This window comes from Procambarus clarkii, chromosome 76, assembly GCF_040958095.1.
Source record: "Procambarus clarkii isolate CNS0578487 chromosome 76, FALCON_Pclarkii_2.0, whole genome shotgun sequence".
Taxonomy (NCBI): Eukaryota; Metazoa; Arthropoda; class Malacostraca; order Decapoda; family Cambaridae; genus Procambarus; species Procambarus clarkii.
The window spans coordinates 18,319,190-18,344,684 of NC_091225.1; the positions used below are offsets into that span (position 1 = coordinate 18,319,190).

General features: G+C 39.1%; 1 protein-coding gene and 1 long non-coding RNA gene across 9 annotated transcripts in view; both read left to right on the forward strand.

The window, feature by feature from the left end:
* LOC123771444 (von Willebrand factor A domain-containing protein 7) overlaps window positions 1–3,449 on the forward strand; it is a 21,617-nt gene extending 18,168 nt beyond the window's left edge. Inside the window, exons 18-19 of the mRNA XM_069313691.1 lie at window positions 1,196–1,390; window positions 2,067–3,449. Coding sequence (XP_069169792.1) covers window positions 1,196–1,390; window positions 2,067–2,230 — 359 coding nt within the window. The 3' untranslated portion in view covers window positions 2,231–3,449. The remainder of the gene's footprint in view (window positions 1–1,195; window positions 1,391–2,066) is intronic.
* A 6,379-nt stretch (window positions 3,450–9,828) lies between these two features.
* Window positions 9,829–23,053, forward strand: LOC123751554 (uncharacterized). 8 transcript variants are annotated; one of them, XR_011224807.1, is made up of 15 exons: window positions 9,829–9,936; window positions 13,261–13,507; window positions 14,013–14,069; window positions 14,542–14,632; window positions 17,740–17,837; window positions 18,093–18,193; window positions 18,893–18,957; window positions 19,293–19,370; window positions 19,624–19,729; window positions 20,409–20,474; window positions 20,823–20,905; window positions 21,167–21,270; window positions 21,884–21,954; window positions 22,270–22,350; window positions 22,917–23,053. It is a non-coding gene; the product is annotated as an uncharacterized lncRNA (long non-coding RNA). The 8 variants fall into 8 exon arrangements; XR_011224802.1 differs by having other exon boundaries at window positions 9,830–9,936; window positions 17,762–17,837; XR_011224805.1 differs by lacking the exon at window positions 9,829–9,936 and adding an exon at window positions 12,021–12,040 and having other exon boundaries at window positions 17,762–17,837.
* The last annotated feature ends 2,442 nt before the right edge of the window (window positions 23,054–25,495 follow it).

The window sequence follows — 25,495 nt, forward strand, 5'->3', positions numbered from 1 at the left end:
CCCTAGACCACTACGCCACGACATTTGACACGTCAGGTCAAAAAACATTGCAACCTGGGATTCGACTGAATCCTCTAGGGTACCTGAGGCTTCCACTGAAGCCTAATACAATGGCTTCACACACTGCCCCCCCCCCCTCATGTACTCTATCTTTGTAGTGTAGGAATTCTACCTCCTACACTTTTCTTCAAATACATAAACAAAATTACATTGAGAATAATGTAATTGGTATAAAAAATTATTTAGAATACATTGTATTCTCATTGTATATTCAACATCATAGAGCTGATGTTCTTGGACTATCTTGAGGTTATCTTGAGATGATTTCGGGGCTTTAGTGTCCCCGCGGCCCGGTCCTCGACCAGGCCTCCACCCCCAGGAAGCAGCCCGTGACAGCTGACTAACACCCAGGTACCTATTTTACTGCTAGGCAACAGGGGCATATGGTAAAAGAAACTCTGCCCATTGTTTCTCGCCGGCGCCTGGGATCGAACCCAGGACCACAGGATCACAAGTCCAGCGTGCTGTCCGCTCGGCCGACTGGCTCCTCTGAACCGATCGGGGGAGTTTCTAGACTAAACTAGAGTTTTCCCCTGTACCACTAGCCATGGAGCTGTACCCTGTACCACTAGCCACGGAACTGTACCCTGTACCACTAGCCATGGAGCTGTACCCTGTACCACTAGCCACGGAACTGTACCCTGTACCACTAGCCACGGAACTGTACCCTGTACCACTAGCCATGGAACTGTACCATGTACCACTAGCCACGGAACTGTACCCTGTACCACTAGCCACGGAACTGTACCCTGTACCACTAGCCACGGAACTGTACCCTGTACCACTAGCCACGGAACTGTACCCTGTACCACTAGCCACGGAACTGTACCATGTACCACTAGCCACGGAACTGTACCCTGTACCACTAGCCACGGAACTGTGCCCTGTACCACTAGCCACGGAGCTGTACCCTGTACCACTAGCCACGGAACTGTACCCTGTACCACTAGCCACGGAACTGTACCCTGTACCACTAGCCACGGAACTGTACCATGTACCGCTAGCCACGGAACTGTACCCTGTACATCCCAGACATGACTGGAAACACAGCTAAAGAGGTTTGAAAATGAACCCAATCATCTTTCTTCATATTCGTGTACATGTTTTACAAGGTTTCATTTTCTTTCCATCGAAGGCGCGTCAGGAATAGGCAGAGTGGTGACGATTCCGGCCGCCAGGTACCCTCCAGTCTTCTCAAAAGGGGACACTAACGTACAGTGGACGTATAGCGCATCGTGTTGTGATCCCACGCTGAGTGTTAGCGTGTACGACGTTGCTGGTAACGTCGGCGTCTGCAGCGTTGACAACACCGACGATTCTGGAGGTGGAGGTAAGACATTGGATACGTCTGTAAGACGTTGGACAAGTCTGTGAGGCGTTGGACACGTCTGTAAGACGTTGGACATGTCTGTAAGACGTTGGACACGTCTGTAAGATGTTGGATACGTCTGTAAGACGTTGGACATGTCTGTAAGACGTTGGGCATGTCTGTAAGACGTTGGATACGTCTATAAGGCATTGGCACGTCGGTAAGACGTTGGACACGTCGATAACGATGGCATTTTTAAAGGTAAAGAGTTGACAATATAAACATTGGGTGTGTGTGTGTGAGGGAATGAACAGATTGTTAAAATTGGTGAATGCGTCTTTGGGATCGACCGCTGGATGGAATGGACTTGGTCCATGGACGGGTTGATGGGGGGGATTATTTCAGAGGGTCATGGCCAGGTAATGTGGTTACCTGGCCATGACCTTGGCCATCTTGGATGGGTATCTTGAGACGTTGTTAATGATGCAATGATAAATGGTTATTAAGTGTAATTGCTTTCAGATTGCAAACATTAAGTTTTTAGCAGCAACATTGTCTCGTTCTCCTGTGTTATTATGAGTCTATTCAAGTGTCTTGAAGATCTGTTATTACTGTTATATCAAACTATAAAATGCTAAATATAACACGGTTATCTACAGCCTGTAATTTCTCTCACGCTATCGTCTCTCTTACTCAGATAACGCAAAACTCAAGTCAGGGGAGATAGCAGGAATTGTCGTAGGATCGGTCTTGGGGTTAGTACTGCTTATCCTCCTTGTTATCTTGATCGTTGTTCGCGTTCGCCGCAGTAAGAAGGAAGATATCACCCTACGTAGGCACGCAAGGAGAACGGAAGAATAGGGGCGACTGAAGGAACACTCATCAGAAGAGGAAAATGTCTCTCAGACCATCAGAGAATCATCAAGAGGAACTCTGACAACAAGAGAAGGAAATCGCCGTAACCAAACAACTCTTTCCGTCGATTCTTCAAGAGATTTGCTATCTGGGCCGTCCAGAGGACCCTCGCTGACCTCTGAGTCCATGACCTCTGACCCGGAGAGGTCACCGTCATCGCTCTCCTCAGGGCAAAGAAATACTCTGTATCCTGTGAGTCAAACGAGCTCCTCGATCTTCACGACGTCGACCCGGACGGAGGACTCTGTCAGGTCCTCAGACGAGTCATCGGGCTCTAGATCTTCGTATCTGTGGGGCTTTTGGAAAGTTAAGTTCATACGTCCACCTTCATTGTTCACAGTGACTAGAGCAGGCAAGTAAGACGTGATGCATTCTGAAATAAAGGTGATGTAGATTGAAGCAATTTCTACATTTCACAAAACATTCACACTTGAAGATCGATGCAACATTTAATGCAATAATTTAAGTTATAATTTAAATATATAACACTGTTTTATGCAACCTGCAAAACGCTCTTACTTATGCCTCCAAGAAATGTGAAGAAAATGCCTGATAACGAGGCCCGTTATCGCCCTGTCTCGACAATCTCTTGGTGACACCGATGACCCCTAATGACCGCCATGACCCGACGTTGTCATAGACGCATCTCAGTTCATTAAGACTTGAGATCTCCCGGACCAGTATTCACAGAACATATCCGTTTCCTCTTACGACATGTGTACCTCTTATCTCGATCATGGCGGCTCGTAATCCGGATTCGGAACTCGTAAACTGTTTAGTAAATCCGACTAAGACGCCATGATCGAGCTAAGAGGTCCAGATATCACAAGTGGACACGCAAGTTGTTTGTGAATCCTTTCCTGGATTGTCTCTAGAACCTCGTAGCCATACCAACTGGTTCATACATTTCTGGGTGTTCCTTCGGATCAAGTATACATTATGTATTCATTAATACATGTCGCAATGTGTGTTGTGATGTTATGTTCATAATATTGTAATTTTGTAAACATTTGCACATAGATCTAAATACTTACTATTGTAGATGGTGAAAGGTATCGTAGTTAAGGAGTAGAAACACTGTATATTGTATTATAATATAACATTTCCTATGTGAATGCCATGCCTATAGATATTCGTATGTAAATAAATAAATTACTAAATATTATGCAGGATTTAATTTTCACCTTTACACTGATAAGCCAAGAATATTCAAATTAGTTTTGTTCTCTATTTAAAGGATTGAGCCTAAGGGTTAGATTCTGTTCTCGTCTTTAGTTACAGGATTGAGTCCAACTAAGGTTATATATGATAGTTTACGTTTCTGCCCGAAACGCTTCGCGTAATAGTGGCTTTAGGCATTGTATGTACTAGCTCTATCTATAAATCGACCAATTTATGTAAAATCTCTTGTATGTATGTACCTTACCTGAATAAACATTTATTTATTTATATATTTATTTATTTATTTATTTATTTATTTATTTATTTAGTTAATGAAGGCTAGATCCTGATCTAGTTTGCAACCTATCTTTTACTTTGTGACTTTTTTCCATTTTAAAACATCAATTGGAATTCTGGATTAAATTTGTTTTCGTCACAGATCTATAAAAGAATGTTGGTATTAACACACATTACTTGTGGTAATAGTTTATCAAGACTTGAATAGTTAAGATATCATAATTTGGGGCCCAGTTCCTGAGCCCATTATGTGCCTTTGCAACATTTTCTACTACTGCTCATAGGATGGGTATGGGGTCCACTACAACCCACTGGATGGGTATGGGGTCCACTACAACCCACTGGATGGGTATGGGGTCCACTACAACCCACTGGTTGGGTATGGGGTCCACTACAACCCAGTGGTTGGGTATGGGGTCCACTACAACCCACTGGATGGGTATGGGGTCCACTACAACCCACTGGATGGATATGGGGCCCAATACCGCCCACTAGATGAGTATGGGGCCCACAGGATGGGTATTGGGTCTACCACCACCCACGTGATGGATATTGGGTCCACAACGACCCGCACTATGGGTATATAGTTTAGCAAGTGGATTAACAAATATCTATATATTGTTCACGAGGACGTGCTTCCTATGCACGTCTAAGCTGTGTTTACCTAGCAATAGATACCTGGAATCTAGGAGCCTTTTGTGGGTTGCATTCTAATAAAGTCGGTCGTTGGCCTACAGGAATCTCAATAAGCCTTACAGACTTCCTGCCCCTTTCCGAATAGGAAACATTTTGTCAAAATGTTATACATCATGCAGTTTAATATAGTTACCCACTAAACTTAGGCATTTAAGTTTTCTTTTATAAATCTTCGCAGAAAATGATTTAGGGATAACTAAAATTGTTTAATACTTGGCATGACTGTAACATTTGTTCCAACCCGTTCTTATTATACGATAGAACCTATATAACTAAATGCTAATAGTTCCTATGCTGCTAATGTTCATAGTTCCTCTGTGGTAGATTTCCAGTTATTACCTATCACCAGGCACCAACCCATCCTCACGTACCGTAGTGTGTTACGGTACGGACACCGTCGCTGGAGTGAGGAGTGGCGACTTCTGCGCCATCTATGAGCCTGCGCTCCAAGTCCCCGGTATTTGGTGTGTTAGCTGCTGTTTTATGCAGTGTTAAATAGGCCGTCGTACCCGGGATTGGCCAGGAAGAGTTACGCGACGACAGTGATGCGTCTGTTGAGAAGTAAATCCTTAACTGTAGCCTCTGTTTAACTCAACAGTAAAATGTGTACTTGGTTGTAACAACGATTCTTCGCGGCGGGGATCGTATTCCAGGGACCTGCCCGAAACGCTACGCGTACTAGTGGCTCTACAACCATGTAACAACTCTTGTATATATCTATAAAAGTGCTGCTAGCGAGCTGCTAGAGACTTCTGCCAGAGTACTAGCTACCCCTGTAAGTGATAGTTTGAGACCCTTGTCAGCGTGTGTATGAGAGATGTATACAAGAGTTGTTACAGTCTTGTAGAGCCACTAGTACGCGTAGCGTTTCGGGCAGGTCCCTGGAAAACGATCCCCGCCGCGAAGAATCTTTGTTACAACCAAGTACACATTTTACTGTTGCGTTAAACAGAGGCTACAGTTAAGGAATTGCGCCCAGTAAATCCTCCCCGGCCAGGATACGAACCCATTACAAAGCGCTCGCGGAACGCCAGGCGAGTGTCTTACCACTGCACCACGGAGACTGTATCTGGAGAGCGGAGGCGGGGTATTGACACGATACACGATACGGTGTGTGTGGACGGGCCCGTGCTGAAGGTGAACTCACAGGTGATTACCATTTAAGTGTGGACGACGTGTTCTTGGAAAGTGGATTCACAGGGATTGATGAACACAATGTATTGTGTGGTGAGTGAAAGACACACTTTGTAAATATTTGTAGTAATACTTTAATATATATAGTGGTGAAGGTGTTAATATATTGGTGAAGGTGTAATTGTGTATTGCTAATTTTTTAATCCCCTTTCTATTCTTTTCACTAATACTGTACAGTCAGTTCTTGAAAGTTTACCACCGACTTGGGGTTGGATATAGAAGAAGAGGTTCTAACAGCAAGAACTCGGTTACTGGTCCAAAGTGGCCTACAACAGTGTCTCATAGTACCCGTCCCATCGCCGTAGACAGCTGAACAGTCGGATTGCTCTAATTTTAATAACTATATTTTTCCAATCTCATTTCTGATGTGAAATTTACGTACTATTTTTCATGCTATTCGAATATCATAGATCAGCTTCATCATATTGAAGGCTCGTAGTTTAGTTTTGAGAAATCTTGGTAGTTCTCAGTAAATTATAATAAGCACTATAAATTATTACATATAATAATTATGCGTTCGCCAATAAATATTACATACAATAGTGTGTGCTTTAAAAATCTAAAGAGAATGGATTTTAGGAACGTCCACAGAAAACGATGTTCTGTTGGAATGTCTATGGGAAACAATACTGAAAACAGGAAGTAAATAAGATCCTAACATACGATGTTTATGGGGACCACTACCATCCAAAAAGATAGTTATAGGGTCTACCACCACATTTTGGATAGGTATGGGGTCCACTACCACCTGTTGGATGGGTATGGGGTCTACAACTGTCCATAGGATGGGTATAGGGTTCACAACCACACGGACGTGGTGAGGGGCTCACGTACACTTCCCTGGAACAGGTGTGGGTTGCCTGTGCCCCCTCTCCTGCCCCCTCTTTGGGTGGTGTACGTGCTGAAGGGCACCATGTAGGGGCCTTATGAGCCATCGGACCACCCGCTGGAGGGGTCGCCTGTGAGAGGCCGCCCTGAGTGGATGGTTGGGTGTCCAGGCTGGGGCGATAGGGGTACTGGGGTCTTAGCACCAGTGTGGGAGAATGGACGAAGTAGTAGGACTTCCCTGTTGAAAAGGGGGAGCACCGCTGGGCACGACACTCCCTTCCTGCACTGGCCCGCGCTCGGCCTCCCTGGCTGCCCTGGTAGGTGGTATCCCTTGGTTCCAGGTCCCATTCTTTAGTTATTGGTTTGCTGTATGGTTGACGACTTGACTTCTCTTACCCAGGCTCATGGGGTGGGCGACCAGGCCCCTGAGTCAGACAGTCCTGGAAGACCGGGATCTGTAGCCCCCGCTACAGGACCCGGTTTAGGCCCAGACCGGACTCTTCCTCCCTGCTCCTCTCCCTCCTCCGTGGTTGGGTCGAGCCCCAAGCCTGCTGTGGTGACCGTCTCATCCCCTTGCACGGCTCCGTCTCTTCTTGTGACTACTGCACATTTTGACTCGTCTCTCTATAAAGGTTCTCATCGCCGTCTCTGCCATGGCTGCTCTCATATGCTCCCTTCCCATCCTAATTCGTTTCATGCTTTGTTTGGTCCTGCTACATGGACTAAGTACTTTGACCTCCTTCCTTTGGATTCAACTGCTCCTGACGATTTTTCCCTTCATAGGCATCTTGTCGATTCCGTAGATGCCTCTGTCACCTTCAACCGTTTCCAGGCCTTAGACCCGGACTCGCCCACCACCACCTCCCCTGTTTCCCTCCGTTCTGTCTCGGAGGGTCCCCCTCTTGGTTCTCTGTCTAGGGCTCCCCTTCTTTCTACCCAGTCTGTCACGTCTCTTGTGTCTTCTTTCTCCTCTCCCTCTGGTCCTCCTTCCCGTCATTCTCCTCCGTTTCTTGGCTCTTCACGCCGCCTGACTGTGCGGGCCGACGTCCATCGCTCTCCTGGTGGTCGTGTTGTTCGCTCTCGCTCTTCTTTTATCGAGACGCTGGAGTCTGTTGCCCAGTACATTGCTGCTGGGACGCCTGTATCTTTGAGTCAGAAGCGGAAACCTGGCTCCTCTCTTTCCTCCTCCCCGGTAGGTAAGAAGGCTTCGCTTTCTTCTTCGCCCCCTATCTCTGATTCTATCATTCCTTCTCCCGCTTCGGTGGTGCTGCCCCCTGTTCCTACTGTGGGGGTTTCTTTAGCCGCCGGTTCCATCTCGGTTCCTGCCCTCGCTGAGGTGCGCTCCTCCTCTTTCTGCCCCTCCTTCTCCCCCTCCTCCAGACCCCACCTGTCCACCTCTGGTCTGTCCTCCCGCTTCTTTCCCTCCTTCTTTACTCAGTTTACCCATGCTCAGAACCCTGACTTCGCTGACCCTGTGTTTCTTTGACGTGCTGTGTTTCTTTTTCACCTTTGTTTCTTCTTTGCTCTCTGTTGCTCTCCTCTCTCTCTTTGCTGATATCTATTCTTCAATGGAACATCCGTGGATATTACACCAATTTTCTTGACCTCCAACTTCTCATTTCACAGTTTTCGTCCCTTTGTGGCTGTCTCCAGGAGCCGAAGCTTGGTGCTCGTCCTGGTCGCTTCCGTGGCTATTCTTTTCTCTCCCCTCCCCCCCCCCCCCCAGCTGATGCTGGAGCCAATAATTCTTCTGCTCTCTTGATTCGCTCCGATGTTCTCTTTGTCCCCTTACTTTTTTCCTCGTCTCTCCACTGTTCTGCCGCCCGTGTCTTTGTGCGTAGATGGTACACGGTTCGTTCCATTTATCCCCCCCCCCTCACTGTCCCACTTTCTCTTCCCGATCTTTAACACCTCCTAGACTCCTTGCCGGAGCCTGTGCTCCTGCTGGGTGATTTCAATTGTCGTCATGCCCTTTGGGGTGGTGTGCTGACAAACACCCGGGGCTACTCTGTTGTTTTTCCTGACCGTACTTATATGTGTCGTCTCCCTTCGGAGGCTAGCGTCTTTACGGCAGAACTTTATGCTGTTCTCTATGCTCTCCGTCTCTTGCTTTCTCAATGTCATTCCTCTTTTGTGGTTGTAGTTGACTCTCGTAGTGCCCTCATGGCTTTAGGGTCCTTTAATCCAGTCCATCCGGTGGTCATCGAGATTCATTCAACATTGGCTGTTTCTTATTTCTAGTAAATTTAAATCAGTAGAGTTTTGCTGGGTTCCCAGCCATATTGGTGTTTCTTTCAATGAGCTTGCGGATGCTGCCGCTAAGGAAGCTATCCGTTCTTGTCCCATCTCCCGTAAAGGTATTCCTTATTCCGACTTTTATCCTGTTATTCATTCCTCCATTCTTGCCCGTTGGCAGGGTTGTTGGTCCTCTGTGGTTAGTAACAAGCTGCGTACTCTCAGACGTAGTGTCCCCGTGGCCTTCCTCCTGCCACCGTAACCGACGGTAGGAAACTGCTTTGGCACGGCTGCGGGTTGGTCATACTCGCTTAACCCACAGTCACTTAATGGAGCGCCGCCCTGCTCCTTATTGCTCAAATTGCATTGTCCCTCTTACAGTTGTGCATATCCTTGTTGAATGTCCTGACTTCCAGAACGAGCGCGTGTCTTGCTTTCCGACTGTCCCTCGCGGTCACTTGTCCCTCGATAGAATTCTTGGTGAATCGGATACTTTTGATATCGTTCGCCTTATGCGTTTTTGTTCTCGTATTGGCATTCTTGGTGATATTTAGCGCCCTCTGGTTATTTCGCACTTTGATGGTGCTACACAGCCTTTCCGGTTTGGTGCCTTCTTTTGATAATTACCTTACCTTCCTGAATAAAAATTTGAATTTGACATGTATATGAGTGGGATTGGGTGGTTATAAATAGGAGCTGCCTCGTATGGGCAAATAGACCTTCTGAGTTACCTTTATTCTTATGTTCTTATGTATTAGGTGATAAGAAACGTGCCGAAGCTGTAAATGCCAAAACTGTTAAATATTAAAATGCAGCTGGAAAAACTCATCACGGTAAATAGGAGCTGCCTCGTATGGGCCAATAGGCCTTCTGCAGTTACCTTAATTCTTGTGTTCTTATATAACCACTAACACTAAAGTGTTACTGGTCCTCATAGGTTCAGGAGCCTGTGTATACCAATTAATTAACAGGTGAAGGGCGGGGCCAAATAGTCGAAGCTCATTCCCATAAGCACAACTAGGCGAGTCCATTTGGCTGTGCGCCATCTATGTTTTGTCAGCAGTACTACCAGTTTACCCACGTTATTCGATGAGCTAAATATGGGTGTTATGGTCAGTTGCTATTCTATATAAGTTTCTAGACAACGTAAGTGATTTGTAGTAGGATGCGGGCGGAGGCCAGCAGTAACTGTTTAACCAGTGTTGGAAGAGGATGTGTAGACCAGTGTGGTTGACCAGCGGGTAAGTTGTGAGTTAGTTTAGTTTATTTATTATGCACCCCATACCCATCTTGTGGGCGGTAGTGGAAAGGGTTAGAGGCACATAATGGGCTCAGGGACTAAACCCCACAATTCATTTAGCTAAGCAAGTTACAATCTTGATGAGCTAGTGACAAAATTCAATATGTCGTCACATCAACAATGGGTTCGAGATCGACCTCGAGAGTACAGGTTCTAAATTAAGCAACTGACATGTGTGAAGTCTTTCTAATAGTCATTTGTCAAATAATTTTAGGATGTTTGGTTAGGTTTTTACTTTAAATTTATTTGATGGGTATAGATAATGATATAAAGGGAGGGGGGAAGAATTGTATAGGCAACAATTAATTATTTCCGTAAGTTAGATACGGTTTCAAAGCGAATTGATCAGAGGGCCGGTACCCCTAGTGGCCTTTACGGGAATAGGAAGCCAGCGTCTTGTCAATTTTTTTAAGCTGTTTTCTAAGTACGGCTTAGACGGATAACTTGTTTCATAAATTTAAGTGTGGGAGAGAAACTTTAGTGTTTAACATCCACACTGAAAACGCTTTGTCTGGTGTTCTTTAGTGTTTAAAACAAATCTAAGACTAGCCCCTTAATTACCGCTTAACGTGCAGCGGGAATATTTGTGAGTTATTGACAAACAAAAAAACAAATCCTAAATAGTTAATCTAAAAAGGGGCAAGGATGGGGTCCATTTAAAACTAAGGTTGGATAACTGATAAGGGATAAAGTAATTCTAATTCTATAATTACTAATTAACGACATTAGGCCTTTCACCGAACAAGTCTGTTGGTGGGGGGGGAAGCAGACGGGTAGAATAGTTTAGCAGTTACCGGGGGAGGATTGGTCTTTAATTCAAATAAATGATAAAACTTTAACACGGTTTACCAGGGTGCTTAAAGATTGCAAAGGGCAGGTTTGAGAACCGCCGTATACTAAGCTTATTAAATCACTAGTCAGGAAGTGCCAGTCTTGGCAAGTTGCGAATGTGGTACCAGTTTGAAAGGACAATGAATTTTGAATGTGAATCTAGTTGTCCAAAGACGGATAGCTTGTGAAACTTACAGCCTATTAGCCAAGTCTATTGTGAGAAAGTTCTAGGTGCAAATTTAATTTGTAACCTTAAACATGGACACTGCTTCTCAAAGCGGTGAAGTTTCTGTGGGAAGAAAAGTAGAGATTGCAAAAGGGCTCTGGTAGTTGTGGTGATTGATAAAAATACATTTTCATAATTAGGGAAATGGAATCTGTCTAAGCACTGGTAATAAAATGCCTAGTTCTTAAGTTATCTTAAAACCCCCTTTAAATTATCCATGGTTGCCATGCTCTAGAATGACTATAAAATTGCTGAAGTATATCAAACGTAGAATGACAAAAGCTAATCCCGCAAATTAGAATCTATCGTATGAAGGTCGAAAAAGCTCAAATGCATGCCTCTAAAAAGACAAAGAATTACTTAGACTTGTTTAAGTTGACAAATTAACTTGACAAACGGTATTAGAGGTATGAAGTATTCAAAAGACATAACCTAAAACAATGCGTATGAATTGGAAAGTTTAGGTATAGGAAAGCCATGGGTAAATACTGTGGTAATAGGGTTGATTTGTGTAAACAATTACTGCAAAAAATTGTATATGATCCCCTGACCGTTTCAAACTTAGGTAAAGTGTACAGTATATGAATGAATGAATGACGGTATATGAATATAGTTACCTCATGGTCCAACAACCATTCTGTAGTTACCTTCATTCTTGTGTTCTAACCTGCTTAGGCCCAAAGTTTGTCAAAAGCCAGTATGTCTATTAACTAGTGTACATGAAAATTACCGAAAACCAGTTTTGAAAGATAGTTGTAACGTACAATTGTTTCGTTGTTGGGTAGATTAGTGTTTAGTTTCATATTTTAGTCCTGGATACAGAAGTGTCAGACGGAGCTTGGAGCAAAGTGTGGCCACGAGTCGTGGAGCTCTGTGGGAGCGTTATAGCTCGATGCAGTCAGTCTGTCAGTCTGTTCTATGTCAAAGCTGTAGCGTCTTGGCGACTATTAGAACTGCCTACGCAGTGCTACATTCTTGCCTGGAAATTGTGCTGTTTATTCTCTTATTGCTTCCTTATATTTGGTGACTACACCCTCGCCTTTCTCTACTAGGATAGCAGGATGCGAGAACAGTTACCTGTCACTGGGAATAGGATTATAGCTTGTAGAGTTAGTGTTAATTAGTTGTGCAATAGAGATAATGGAGCGAGTATAAAGATTACTCGCTACAGTTAACTGGAAAGTTAAATAGGTATGCCTCGCCATGCCGAAGCTTTAATCTTAATGATCTAGTTTACAGCAGCCCTTGCTTCAAATGTTTTAATTTCCTGTTCCTCTTGTCCTCCAAAATTTGATGACACTGGCTCTCTCAAAGACTATAAAAGTGTAATCTGCAGACAAGATGGTCTTGTATTAAGTTAGGACCTAATAATTAAAGTTTTATAAAATGTTTTGCTTCTGTCAAATTGTTGTAGAATATGGGTGTGGAGCCAAGGGTAAAAAGACACTTAGCAGTTAAGTGTTAGTATTGTGCATGGCTTCTGCCAATGTTGGCTGGCACCATTGGTTATGGGTACTTAAAATTGGGCAGGGCTGGCATGCATTTTATTCACGCCAATGCCAACTCTTGGGTGGCTGTCTTCATAGTGTTGCATAGGCCACTTGTTAACTGTTTGCTTTTTGTAGGCTGGCTCCTTGTTTGGATGTGTACTCTACCCATTTAGCTATGGGGCTGCTTGTGCTATCATGTGTATGTTGTATTTTTGACTTGCAGGCATACAGCCTGTAATTTTAGTCTAGTTTGCCTTGAAAAAGAGGGCAGGAGGGAACAAGAATAGCTTGTATTCCCTCTTTTGGCTCTTTAGGGAAAAATATAAGTGGGACAGTGCTTTAATATTAACAAGCATAATGAGGGTATCCCTGGATTTGAGGAATGTAAAAATAAATTATGGCATGCTATCATATTATAAATTTGGTTATGCATTAAAAATCCGGTCTTCACATAATCTCCATACTAGTTTTTCCTACGTCATGTAATATACGTAAATGTAGATTGTCATGTAATATACTTTGAAATTACCATACTGAAGTGCAGTACCTGTAATTTAACAGTTAAAAACTGCATTCTGCTGCACAGTTGAAAACTGATCTTTAAAAACGGGTCATTTTTAGTAAAATTCAGTTTTGAAGTCTTCCTTTGTCCTACATTAATTTACTCTAAATTCCTAAAATTCACTACGTGTTCTTGTTCTTTAAATTGTATTTGCAGGTGGTAAATTCTTCACCTGCTACACATCTCCAGCCCAGGGTGTCGACTGGAAAGTCTTCAACTGCCTCCCACCATGATAAGCTCCCGAGCCAATGTTCCCTGTGGCGAAGTGAGGAAGTAGTTTCCTGAAGTAGCATATGGCATGGTATGGCACCGTTTCTAACCAGCAGCTGGCACCAACTCTGGCAAACGTCGTAGTAGATGACGCCCAGATCCTATGGGGAAAGTCTACATTAACATGGAAAAGGTACAATCTTAAGCCCTCCCTCCCTCCCTCCCCCCCCCTTTCCTTGGCAGTTTGTCCCCCCCCCCCTTCTCTTCCATTCCTTGTTTGTAAAGCTTTATCTTAAACAGCAGAATAGTCTGGCATTTTTTAGTTGGTAGACTGTTCTGTTGGATTATAATAGTGAAAAAGCATCTCTAGTTTTGTTATGCATTGTGGTGGTGTTCTTTAAACCATAGATTCAATGTTTAATTCAACTTGGTTATCTTGACAATATTTTGCCAAATAATCGGTTTTCAGTTTGAAGAAATTGGTAGATTACTGTCTGGCTTGCAATGTATAATTTTTACTAATGGTAATTTGTTAAAGAATGAATTGTTGGCTGGTATTAAATATCCTCTAAAGCGGATAAAATCAGTGAAGCAAGTACTTTGGTATTAGTTGGGTGAATGAGATTAATCAGGTTGTAAAATTAACTTTTTCCTAAAGTCTAAATTTTTATTTATTTATTTTTTTTCTTAAACTGTAGCTCCCACTTGAGGAATTGATTGATTGGACTGTGACTTGGTCCTTCATCTATTGAAAGGTAATATTTTTGGCATTTATGGATTATGCTGCACATGTTAAGCTTTTGAGTTTGGCAATTAGTTTGCCAGTTGTCAAACTGTTTGTTCATGTACATTTATTATTCCTCCATAGCCTACACTTTCATGTTTGAGTAATCTTAATATCCATTAAGACAGTTGGGACAAATAAAATATTGGGTTTTCTCCTGCCACGTTTAATAATTTGAGACCCTTTCACTGCTGTTTTTTTTATCCATTGTAATGGTTATTTAATATGCTTTGTTTCCTTGCCAGTCGTGTGGTAGGTTGTGAAAAGCTTTAGTTACTTGGCACTTATTTTTTTAGACCTTTTTAAAATATAAAAGTACTTAATTTGGGAAGTAAAGTTTGCATGAAAGCCTTTTTATATAGTTTAATTTTTTGTTGTTGGGAGGGGGGGGGAACCTAGTTTCTAAAATCTCGTGTAAATGGTGAATGAATCTGACTTTACAGATATCAAGTCGGCTGGAACAGATGGTAGTTTTCTACTGTGCCAATTGTGGGCTGTATGAATAGGAGCAACATCTGCAAAATTCCAATCTAGGTAAGTATTGGTTGGTCTAGAGGCACACTTCATGGAAAGTTTCCTTAACCCTTAAACTGTGCATATTACTGCAAATATAGGCATCGTAGTAGTGAAAAATATTTAGAATTGTGGAAAAAAAATTAAATGTTAAATCTCCAACTTTTTTCTTAAATAGTCCTAAAACTTTCACCATAGTACAAATGGGAATGTTTATTAAAACATAAAATTAACGAATCGGAAACATCTTCATTCATTGTTGATAACTTCCATTATCTCTAGTTTGAGTTTGCACTTAAAGTGGATTTTAAAATTTAGAAAGAATCTCAATAACTTGATGTATTGTGCTTGGCTGTTACAAAAATCTCATCAGAATGGATTTTTTCTTAAGCTTTATGAAATTGGAGTTATAATTTGTCACATTGCCACATTACAAATATACAAATTTTTTAAAATGTTTTTACAATAAAATTTACTGGAAACCTATACTATAACCTGATGTTATTCTCTAGAATAACATTAAATGAACAATTAATAATGGTTCATATTATTTATTCAGAATTGAATGTTTAGTTTTGAATAAAATTTAGATTATCTTTCAAAGTTATGCTTTGATCATTTAGACAGTTGGAGCATTTGCCTAGTTGATTATGCCAAAAAAATTTGTAGTTTGAAGGTTTTAAATTTGTTAACCTTAGTGTTGAATCATGGGTAGGTATTGTTTAGTCTAAGGGTTAACTTTGCATTAAAATGTCCACCTGTGGCTTTAGAATCGATCAGCTTTTTCCACTTGTCTCTTATTATGGTATCTCTTAATTCATTCCCTACACCTGCTTCATATCCATAAATGTTTTGGCATATAAAGTTGAATACTGATGTAATGAGTTTGTTGCTCAGACGTGCTAAGGTGGAGCCGATAATGTTGCTTGGTCAAAATGGTTGTTGGTCACAATCTTTTGCAATGTTGGATACCTTTGTATTGATATATATAATTTTGTCTTAAAGGTTCTATAGTGTAGGTATGTGTACTTTGGGATATTTTTGAATTAAGTTTCTTTCAGAATTTGAAGCCTCTGTAGGTTGATTTTATATAATGTAAATGTTCAAAAAGGCTGCTTCATTACTGTTAAACAACCTGTACAATCCAGTGTAGTTTATTGTAGGTGCAAATGATATTTGGGAAAGCTGTAGTTGTTCCTATAATACATAATGTCTTGTTCTAAGCACCTTGGTGATGAATTGCCATTCTTGTTCTTTCTGAGAGGGTAGTGTATGAAATCGTGCAGACCTTTTTGGATGTTAAAAATTATAATCTAACATTTCACTTGGCAAAGTGTAGTTACTAAAGTAGGTAATTATTTGAAGTTTCCTTAAATTTAGATAAAATTAGAATTGGCTTGGTAGTTCCAGGTGCAGATATAACATATACTTAGTTGAATAATTCAATCTTTACTTGGTTACTATTTTTTGTAATTATCTAGTTTTAATTATGGCAATGCTGCAAAGTTTTTCATATTGGAAATCTTTGACTTTCCTAAGAGATTGGCAGCATGAGCTGCATATTCCAGCTTCGGTCTTGGAAAAATTGTAAAAATTAGTTTTATTAAATAATTGGAATAAATGAAATTGGACACTGTAGCATAGGCTTGTATGGTCCTTGGGTGTTGCATCTAAAACCTCAAGATGTTTATCGGAATATTTTATAGGTTGTAGGCTTTGCCTATTGTAATGTAGGATTGATGAATGGAATGTCATCTTAAAGGCCCCAACAATTTGGATTATCTAGTATCTTGGCATGGTTAGGAAACATGTTCACAATTTTGTATTGTAGTAGAAAGCTAATTGTTAAACATTAGTGGTGCTCAAAATAAATGTGGTACTAGTTTAATAATTGATTATGGTCCATAATCTTGAATGGTAGAATTTGCTAGTATGTACTATGTAGGCAATATACTCTGCCAATGAAGTACACAGCTGGGTCTTGGGTGATTCATTTAGGAAAATGGAAATGGTTTAACTTGTCCTTAATAGCTAAAAATTTAGACTAAACTACCAGTATGTTGTATAATGGAAATTAAATTGTTTGTGGTAAAATGTTCATTGCGCACAACATAATGATGCCAGCTGTTAAATGTCTGTGGGTGAGATCAGTGGTAAATGTGAGATAGTGTATTGTTACTAGATTCTTGCAACTTTTCATTTCATGGTCAGAGATTTTAGATTATATGGTAATTATTTTAAGGATTTGTATACTTACGTATTGGTTTGATTGGGCGTGCAAATAAGTTGTTTCATGAACTTGGTAATATGACCTGTTGGACACGTATCATCTGCAATGACCCCTGTAATGTACTTGGTATTGAAATGAAATTGTTGGTAGTAGCAAAAGTTTGGGTATGGCCCCCCTTATGCATGTTAATTGTTCACGTATTGTAGTGATGAAACGTGGTAAGAGACCTGTTGGGTTTTAGTTAAAAAGAGCTTTTTGGCCGTTTTGGAATATGTAATCATGATCTTGGCATCATCTGTGTTTCGAGACTAATTGCCTTGGTACTAGATTATAAATATGGGTGTCAATGGGCAGTTGACCTTGTTTACGCTTTCCCCCCCCCCCCCCCGACAGTTCATAGTCATTACGACTATACAGCACTGGGAAGGGGTCAGGATAAGGATTTGGGATGGGGGGGGGTGGGGGGGGGAAAGGAATGATGTCTAACCACTTGGACGGTCGTGGATTGAACGTAGACCTGCATAGAGGCCGTCGCTCTACCGTCCAACCCCAAGTGGTTGGGTAACCTTGTTTGAGTAACAAGGTGGTGAAAGTTTATCTACACTTGGATGTAGTTGTAAGCCATGGTGTGGTGACTAGGATTGAAGGAATAATCACCGCTCCACATTGTGATAAGATAGATTCCTGTTGCATTAAAGTATGAAAATTGAATAAATGTCTTGGCAAATATTGTAGTTGTAATACAGTACTAGATTTTCTAGATAGCCATCTCAATTTGTGTGATTGATTAGCACTAGTGAGAATCTTGCAATATTAACATTTTTGGTAGATTTTAAAGGAACATTATCCATGAACAAATGGAATCACAATGGAACATTATCCATTGTGAATTTGCAAGCTAATTTGGTTAAATGTTTCAGGTGGTAATGATTACAATGGTATCAAAGCATTGACTGGCTTAAGAAATGTGACTGTTGTACTGTCCATCTGAAGCTGGTATGTTGAATGACATGTTTTAGCTATATAAATTAATTGTAGTACCACTATGGGGGGGAATTTTAACTACAAATTTTATTTGAAAATACAATTTTTGTAGCTTTAATTTTTACTTAAAAGGACTTTGTTCTATAATTTGAGATGGTGGGGGGGGAAAGTAGCAAAATTATTAGTCTTAAAAAAGGCAAATATTTAAGTTTAAAAAAATTTCTTTGCACAGCAATTTATTAACCATATTTGATGTTCCATTGACAGATTGTGGAGGGTCCTTCCACCATAACTTCAGGAACAGTGTAAAGAACTACCGGAAGTTACATGCTACAGAAAGTAGCATGGTTGTCAATTAGAGGGCAAAAGTAAGTTTACTGGTAAAATTAGTTTAAAAGCTAGTTTAAATTTGTAGGTAAAAAATGTAATAATGGTGAAGGGGCCTGGAGATGGAGAAAATAAAAACTAGTTGTAGGCCTTGACAAGTGGGGTACAATATCAAAGTTTAGTCCTTGCAGGAATTGCTTTGAATAGCATAAAGAAATTTTAAAATGTAAAATGGTGTAAATTCTTAAATGGAATAAAATCTGTAGTTGAATATTTATAAACAAATATTTAATGGTAATTGGTTTGCTTACCTTTCAGTGTTCAGTTAGTAGTTTGGTTCTTAATTATTTGGCTAAAAGTTTTTCATCTATAAATTGCACAATAGTGTAATGCAAGAAATGAACAAATCTCAAAGGGCTGTTATGAGGATTCAAATGTCAGAAGATTGCATATGTACCATAATTGACTGCCATGAGAAGGTAAAAGAATTGGAACTGGGAGGCCTACTGGCCTTGTGGCTCTTGCATTCATTGTTAGGTGCCTTGATAATTATTTACTTATGGCTCCTGCAGTTGGATGTAGGTTTGAACACTCATGGATTTGTTCATCTAAATGTTTAACTTAAGAGGATATGTTCATAACTGAAAGTAGAAATTAATGATGGTACAGAAATTAAATATTGAATAGTAACTGTACATATTTTTAATATAATTGAAGTTTAAATAGTCTTTTTCTTTCAGAATATGGATTGGGAAGTCCCAAACATCATCCTAGAGTTTGAAGGTTGCTTCACATTCAGAATTAGGTGTGTGGTAGTAAATATTATTTTAAACAGATTTGCATTATATTTAAATCTGGCATTTTGGGTAAATATATTCTGAATGATGGTTGCATGTAGATAATGTAATTTCAAAATGGCCATGAAAGTCTGAAGTAACTTTCTCAAGTTTAATGTACTCAACAAACTTAGTTTTAGTAGCCATATAAGTTTATTTGCTTGATTAGCATTAGCGAGTGTTAATATTAACATTTTAGTAGACTTTTAAAGGAACATTATCCATTGTGATTTTGCAAAGAAACTTGCACAAGTAAAATAAGCTCGATACAGAATTTATAAGCTAATTTGGTTAAGTGTTTCAGGTGGCAATGATTACAATGGTATCAAAGCATTGACTGGCTAAAGAAACGTGACTGTTCTGCTCTGCCCATCTGAAGCTGGTATGTTGAATGAAATGTTTTAGGTATATAAATTAATTGTAGTACCACTATGGGGGGAATGTTAACTAATTTTATTTTAAAATAATTTTTGTAGCTTTAATTTTTACTTAAAAGGGCTTTGTTCTATAATTTATAAGATTGGGGGGGGGGGGGGATTAGCTAAATTATTAGTCTTAAAAAGGCAAATATTTAATTTAAAACAAATTGCTGTGTAAAGAAACTTTATTAACCATATTTAATGTTCCATTATCAGATTGTGGAGGATCCTTCCAACATAAGTTCAGGAACAGTGTATAGAACAACTGCCGGAAGTTACATGCTACAGAAAGTAGCATGGTTGTCTAAATTAGAGGGCAAAAGTAAGTTTACTGATATAATTAGTTTAAAAGCTAGTTTTTAAATATTTAGGAAAATGTAATAATGGTGAAGGGGCCTTGAAATGGAGAAAATAAAAACTAGTTGTAGGCCTTGACAAGTGGGGTACAATATCAAAGTTTAGTCCTTGCAGGAATTGCTTTGAATAGCACCAAAATTTTAAAATGTAAAATGGTGTAAATTCTTACATGGAATAAAATCTGTAGTTGAATATTTATAAACAAATATTTAATGTTAATTGGTTTGCTTACCTTTCAGTTAGTAGTTTGGTTCTTAAATATTTGGCACAAAGTTTTTAGTCTATAAATTGCACAATAGTGATGCAAGAAATCGACAAATCTCAAAGGGGTGTTATGAGGGTTCAAATGTCACAAGATTGTAGATGTACCATAATTGACTGCCATGAGAAGGTAAAAGAAATGTAACTGGGAGGCCTACTGGCCTCTTAGCTCCTGCATTCCTTGTTTGGTGCCTTGATAATTATTTACTTATGGCTCCTGCAGTTTGATGTAGGTTTGAACCCGCATGGATTTGTTAGTTATGTTTAACTTGAGGATATGTTCATAACAAAGTAGAAATGATGGAACAGAAATTAAATATTGAATGGTAACTGTACATAATCTTTTTAATATAATTGAAGTTTAAATATGCTTTTTCTTTCAGAATATGGATTGGGAAGTCCAGAACATCATCCTAGAGTTTGAAGGTGGTGTTTCACATTCAGAATTGGTGAGTGTGGCAGTAAATATTATTTTAAACAGATTTGCATTTTATTAGTTAAAAAATCTAGCATTATGGGTAAATATATTTTGAATGATGGTTCCATGTAGATAATGTAATTTCAAAATGGCCATGAAAGTCTGAAGTAACTTTCTCCAGTTTAATGTACTCGACAAACTTAGTTTGATTAGCCATATCCTAAGTTTTTTGCTTCATTAGCATTAGTGAGAATCTTAAAATATTAACATTTTGGTAGCTTTTAAAGGAACATCATCCATTGTGAGTTTGCAAAGAAACTTGCACAAGTAAAATAAGCCCAATACAGAATTTATAAGCTAATTTGGTTAAATGTTTCAGGTGTTTTTATAGACTACAATGGTATCCAAGCATTGACTGGCTTAAGAAGTGTGGCTGTTTTACTCTGCACGTCTATTAAGCTGGTATGTTGAATTAAAAGTTTTGGCTATATAAATTGTACCGATGTGGGGGAATCCTAACTATACATTTTATTTGAAAATAAAAATTTCGGTAGCCTACCTTTTAATTGTTACTTAATAGGGCTTTGTTCTATAATTTATAAATGAAAGATGGGGTGGGGAAAGTAGTTAATTTATTAGTGGTCTTAAAGGCAAATATTTAAGCTAAAACAATAAATTGCTGTGCAAAACATTTATTAACCATATTTAACATTTCATTGACAGGTTGTAGAGGGTCCTTACAACAAAACTTCAGGAACAGTGTACAGAACAAATGGCAAAAGTTGTGCTATAGAAAGTAGCACGGTTGAGAGAATTAAGAGGGGAAAGTAAGTTTACTGATATAATTAGTATAATACCTAGTTTTTAAATATTTGGATAAAAATGTGAAGGGGCCTGTAAATGGGAAAAATATAAACTAGTTCTAGGGCTTGGAAAGTGGGTACAATATCAAAGTTTAGTCCTTGCAGGAATTGCTTTGAATAGCATCTAAAGGGACTTAATTTTTTAAGTGGTGTTAATTCTTGAATAGACTAAAATCTGAAGTTGAAGGCATTTATAATTACTTAATGTTAAATGGATTGCTTGACTTTGTTCAGTTAATTGTTTGGTTCTTAATTATTTGGTTAAAGGTTTTTCATACATAAATTGCACAATCACAATAGTACTTAAATTTCATGCATATCACAATGGCTGTGATCAGTGTTCAAATGTCTGAAGATTGTATATGTACCATAATTGACTGCCATGACAAGGTAAAAGAATTGCAACTTGGAGGCCTACTGACCTCATGGTTCTAGGTTTTAACCCTTATAGATTTGTTCATCTAAATGTTTAACTTGAGAAGCTATGTTCCTAACTGAAAGTAAAAATTAAGGATGGTAACTGTACTTCATCTTATGTTTAATATAATTTGAAGTTTAAATAAGGTTTTTCTTTCAGAATATGGATTGGGAAGTCTAGAACTTCATCCTAGAGTTTGAAGGTGTTGCTTGTTTGACATTCATAATCAGGTGGGTGTGGTAGTTATTATTTTAAACAATTAAATTAAATTATATTATATAGTAAAAAACGTTAAGTCTAGCATTAAGGCTAAAGAAAACGTGAAATGATGGTTGCATGTAGATAATGTAAAATCAAAAGTATTGTTCTCCAGGCTACTCAATCTAAGTTTAATATGTAAAAGTTTTTTGCTTGATTAGCATTAATGAGAATAAAATTTAAACTTGTAAGAATCGATGAACATTGAATAATGTTAATTTGCAAAGAAACTAAAGTAAAATTAGCCCAATACAGAATTTATAAGGTAATTTGGTTAAATGTTTCAGGTGCTAATGAAGATGACTGGTATCAAAGCATTGAGTTGCTAAAGAAGTGTGGCTGTTCTACTCTGTACATCTAATAAACTGGTATGTTGAATTAAAAGTTTTAGCTATATCAAATAATTAATTCACTTTCTTTTTTATCTAGTCCATTTATAGATGTGTACCAAAGTCCCACTGTTACCACCGGCAGGGATTGATGCAGTTTACTGATCCTACCCCATGTCATAGAAGGGGACCAGGCAGTCCTGCAGATTTCCCTGGCTTGGCTTTTTCAGAGCCCTGCTCTACTACCCATCTGATAGATGGACTAGAATTGCATAGGTGTAGGGACGCTTAACAATGTGCAAACATTGTTAATAACTACAGGGCTTGTTCACTGAAAGGGTGGATACATCCAGAGGTTTAGTGCCTGGAACATGATGTACATAGGCTTCACAACAAGCTTATGTACATCATGTTGAGGGCACTAAACTAAAAGATGTGTTCCACTCTTTCAGCCAACAAGTCCTGCCTCAAAATGCAAGTAAGGGGTAGGCCTTGCTGAGCCAATCTTAAAAGATTGGGACTTAGGGGTTTTGGTGCTTATAGATAGGTGTTAGTGTTAATAAAATGAGTGTCCCTGTTTGATATACTTTATTTTTCTTTTACAGGTGGATGTTGTCCTTGGTACTCTGGGTGTTTTCCTGGTCTTTTGAAGCTGTTTGGAGTCTGGTGGAAGCCTCAACCTGAAACAAAAATTGTCAATATTAGTTATATTGTATACTATTTAATAAATCAATTTATGAAACTACTTTATATAATTTATCCTGGAAATTCATTACTAATGCAGTCTTAACAATGACATCAAAAAGCTGATATAATGCACAAGTTATAAATTTTCATAGCTAATGTAGTTTATGAAAACTTAAACTTCATAAAGTTATTAAAAACTTAAGATGCTTATACATAAGCATACAAAAATACTTTTGACAACTTTTTAAAACTTTGCATGACAAACTGAATTACCCTGATAATAAAATTAAATTTAAAATAATTTATATTAAAACTACCAAATTTCACTCTTAAAACAAATGTATGGGCTAAACTTACATTTATGTAAAAATTAAAAAAAATGGAATGATTACACCAAATTTAGTTTTTGAAAAGTGCCTTACTAAATGTCACACTTAGCCCATTAAGTTTTAATACAAAGTTTTAATACATAATGTGATTACTATAAACTATACAACTTCCATACTTGCTAACAATATTGTCTAATGCTGGACAATATCAAATTAGTAAAAAATTGCAGTGTTTGGTCTCGTCTTAAAAGAAAAAACTAGAAATGTCCAATCTGTTAATATTTGCTGCACTATGAAATGTTTACCAAATATTTGGAATCTACACTAAATTCACACACCAGACAATCTATTATCTTCAGCAGCTTGAAAAATTTGTGGTAACTAAAGATTGTTACAGGCAATGTAATCACTATCACCATAAATGGGAAGAGCTTTTCAAACTAAAATTATAAAAACTTCAGATATCTGGAATTCAATCTAAGCTCTTAAATGAACTTCCATTCAAACTTATTGCCACTTAAACTCACTAGATAGGTTCAAAGCTATTCTCAACTTTTTAAAAATTTAAGTGACATTTGAAATGTAGATAATGCCAAGCAGAAAAAATTATGATTACTTTGACCTCTCATCTGCAAGGTCCTGAAGGGAAGATTCATTCATAGTCTTGTAAAATCAACAAGACTGGTTTGTTATAACAAATGGGAACGTTTTTAAAGATAACCAGCTATTGGTACACAAGTACTTTGTTTGCTAAAGCACCATATGAAACACTAGGCACATAGAATAAATGGTAGAAAGGATAAAACGAAGGCTTATTTAAACCAAAGAAATTAAAGGTTCCTCAGAAACAGATTTAACTGGAGGCATACCACAAGGGTCTATACCTTATATACATCAATAACAAATCAAAATATTAAAAACCACATCAAATTTGCAGATGACGCCAAGATTCATGGTATAAAGAACATGAAACAATTATAGCGAGTCCTTACAAAGATCTACACGAACTCTAAAAATGGTTCAAAGACTGGCAAATTCTTCTTAATATACGTTTAACATTGCAAAACCTTAGAGGTGGGCCAGAACAATCCATATCACAACTACCACATTAACATTAAAATGAAGCAGAACGATGAAATAAAGGACCTTGAGCAAGAATCCATCATTAACCAAAAGTTGCTGCACTAACATCACAATCACTAACAAAACCTCTGAAATAATTTAGCGACATTTTGACTTTAAGGAAAAGAAGGTAGTTATTCTACTGTCAAAACACTTATACACCAGATATCTATTATCACTTAGATAATTGTATCCAAGCATGGACACCCCCCCCTCCCACTCTCTTTAGAAAAACACATCTACTTTCAAACAACTTCAACACTGGCCAACAAAAATACTTCTAAAACTAAGTCGACTAATACCAGGAACAACTGAGGGCCACGACAAACACTGCAGCCCTCTCCTACCCCCAAGTCTTATGCTATTAATGATCCAAGAAATTTTGATATACTTCCTACAGACGAGTCCCGTGACAGGACGACTTGGCGAGTAAACTGAACCACGATACAAATGTCAACAGACATCAGTCAGCCCACTTGTCACCACAGTGGATAAATAACATTATAACCCGCAATTTTGTACGACTCCCTGTGGCCATTTAAATAACCCAGGGTTGTGGCAATGTTATACAGCATAAGGTAAGGTATACAGGAATGCCTGGTAATGTCTAGTCCTTGTATGTCCTTTAGGCGACTAAACTGAATAATAACATTTCTGGTGTTAGACTATTTAATCCGAGTTTCTCAATCGGTACAACCTTTTAAAACCAAATAGGAATGCGCTTTAAACGTCCATTTATTTGGAGATTCTGCTTACCAGAATACAAATTACCGAGCTATGAAAGTACTACGAGGCAAGTTTAACTGGATGAGTGTTTGCCTATCCACTCCCCCATGAGGTATGTGATAAACACTGAATAAAGAAACGGTCTTTGTGCATTCAGCGTGCAAAACTTTGACATGACCAATATAGCCAGGTCATACCTACCCCTCCTACATACCCCCTAACTCCCTTCTACTCCCTCCCTCCTGCCTTCCCTCCTACCCCTTCATTCCTCCCTCCTGCCTTCCCTCCTACCCCTTCATTCCTCCCTCCTGCCCTCTCAT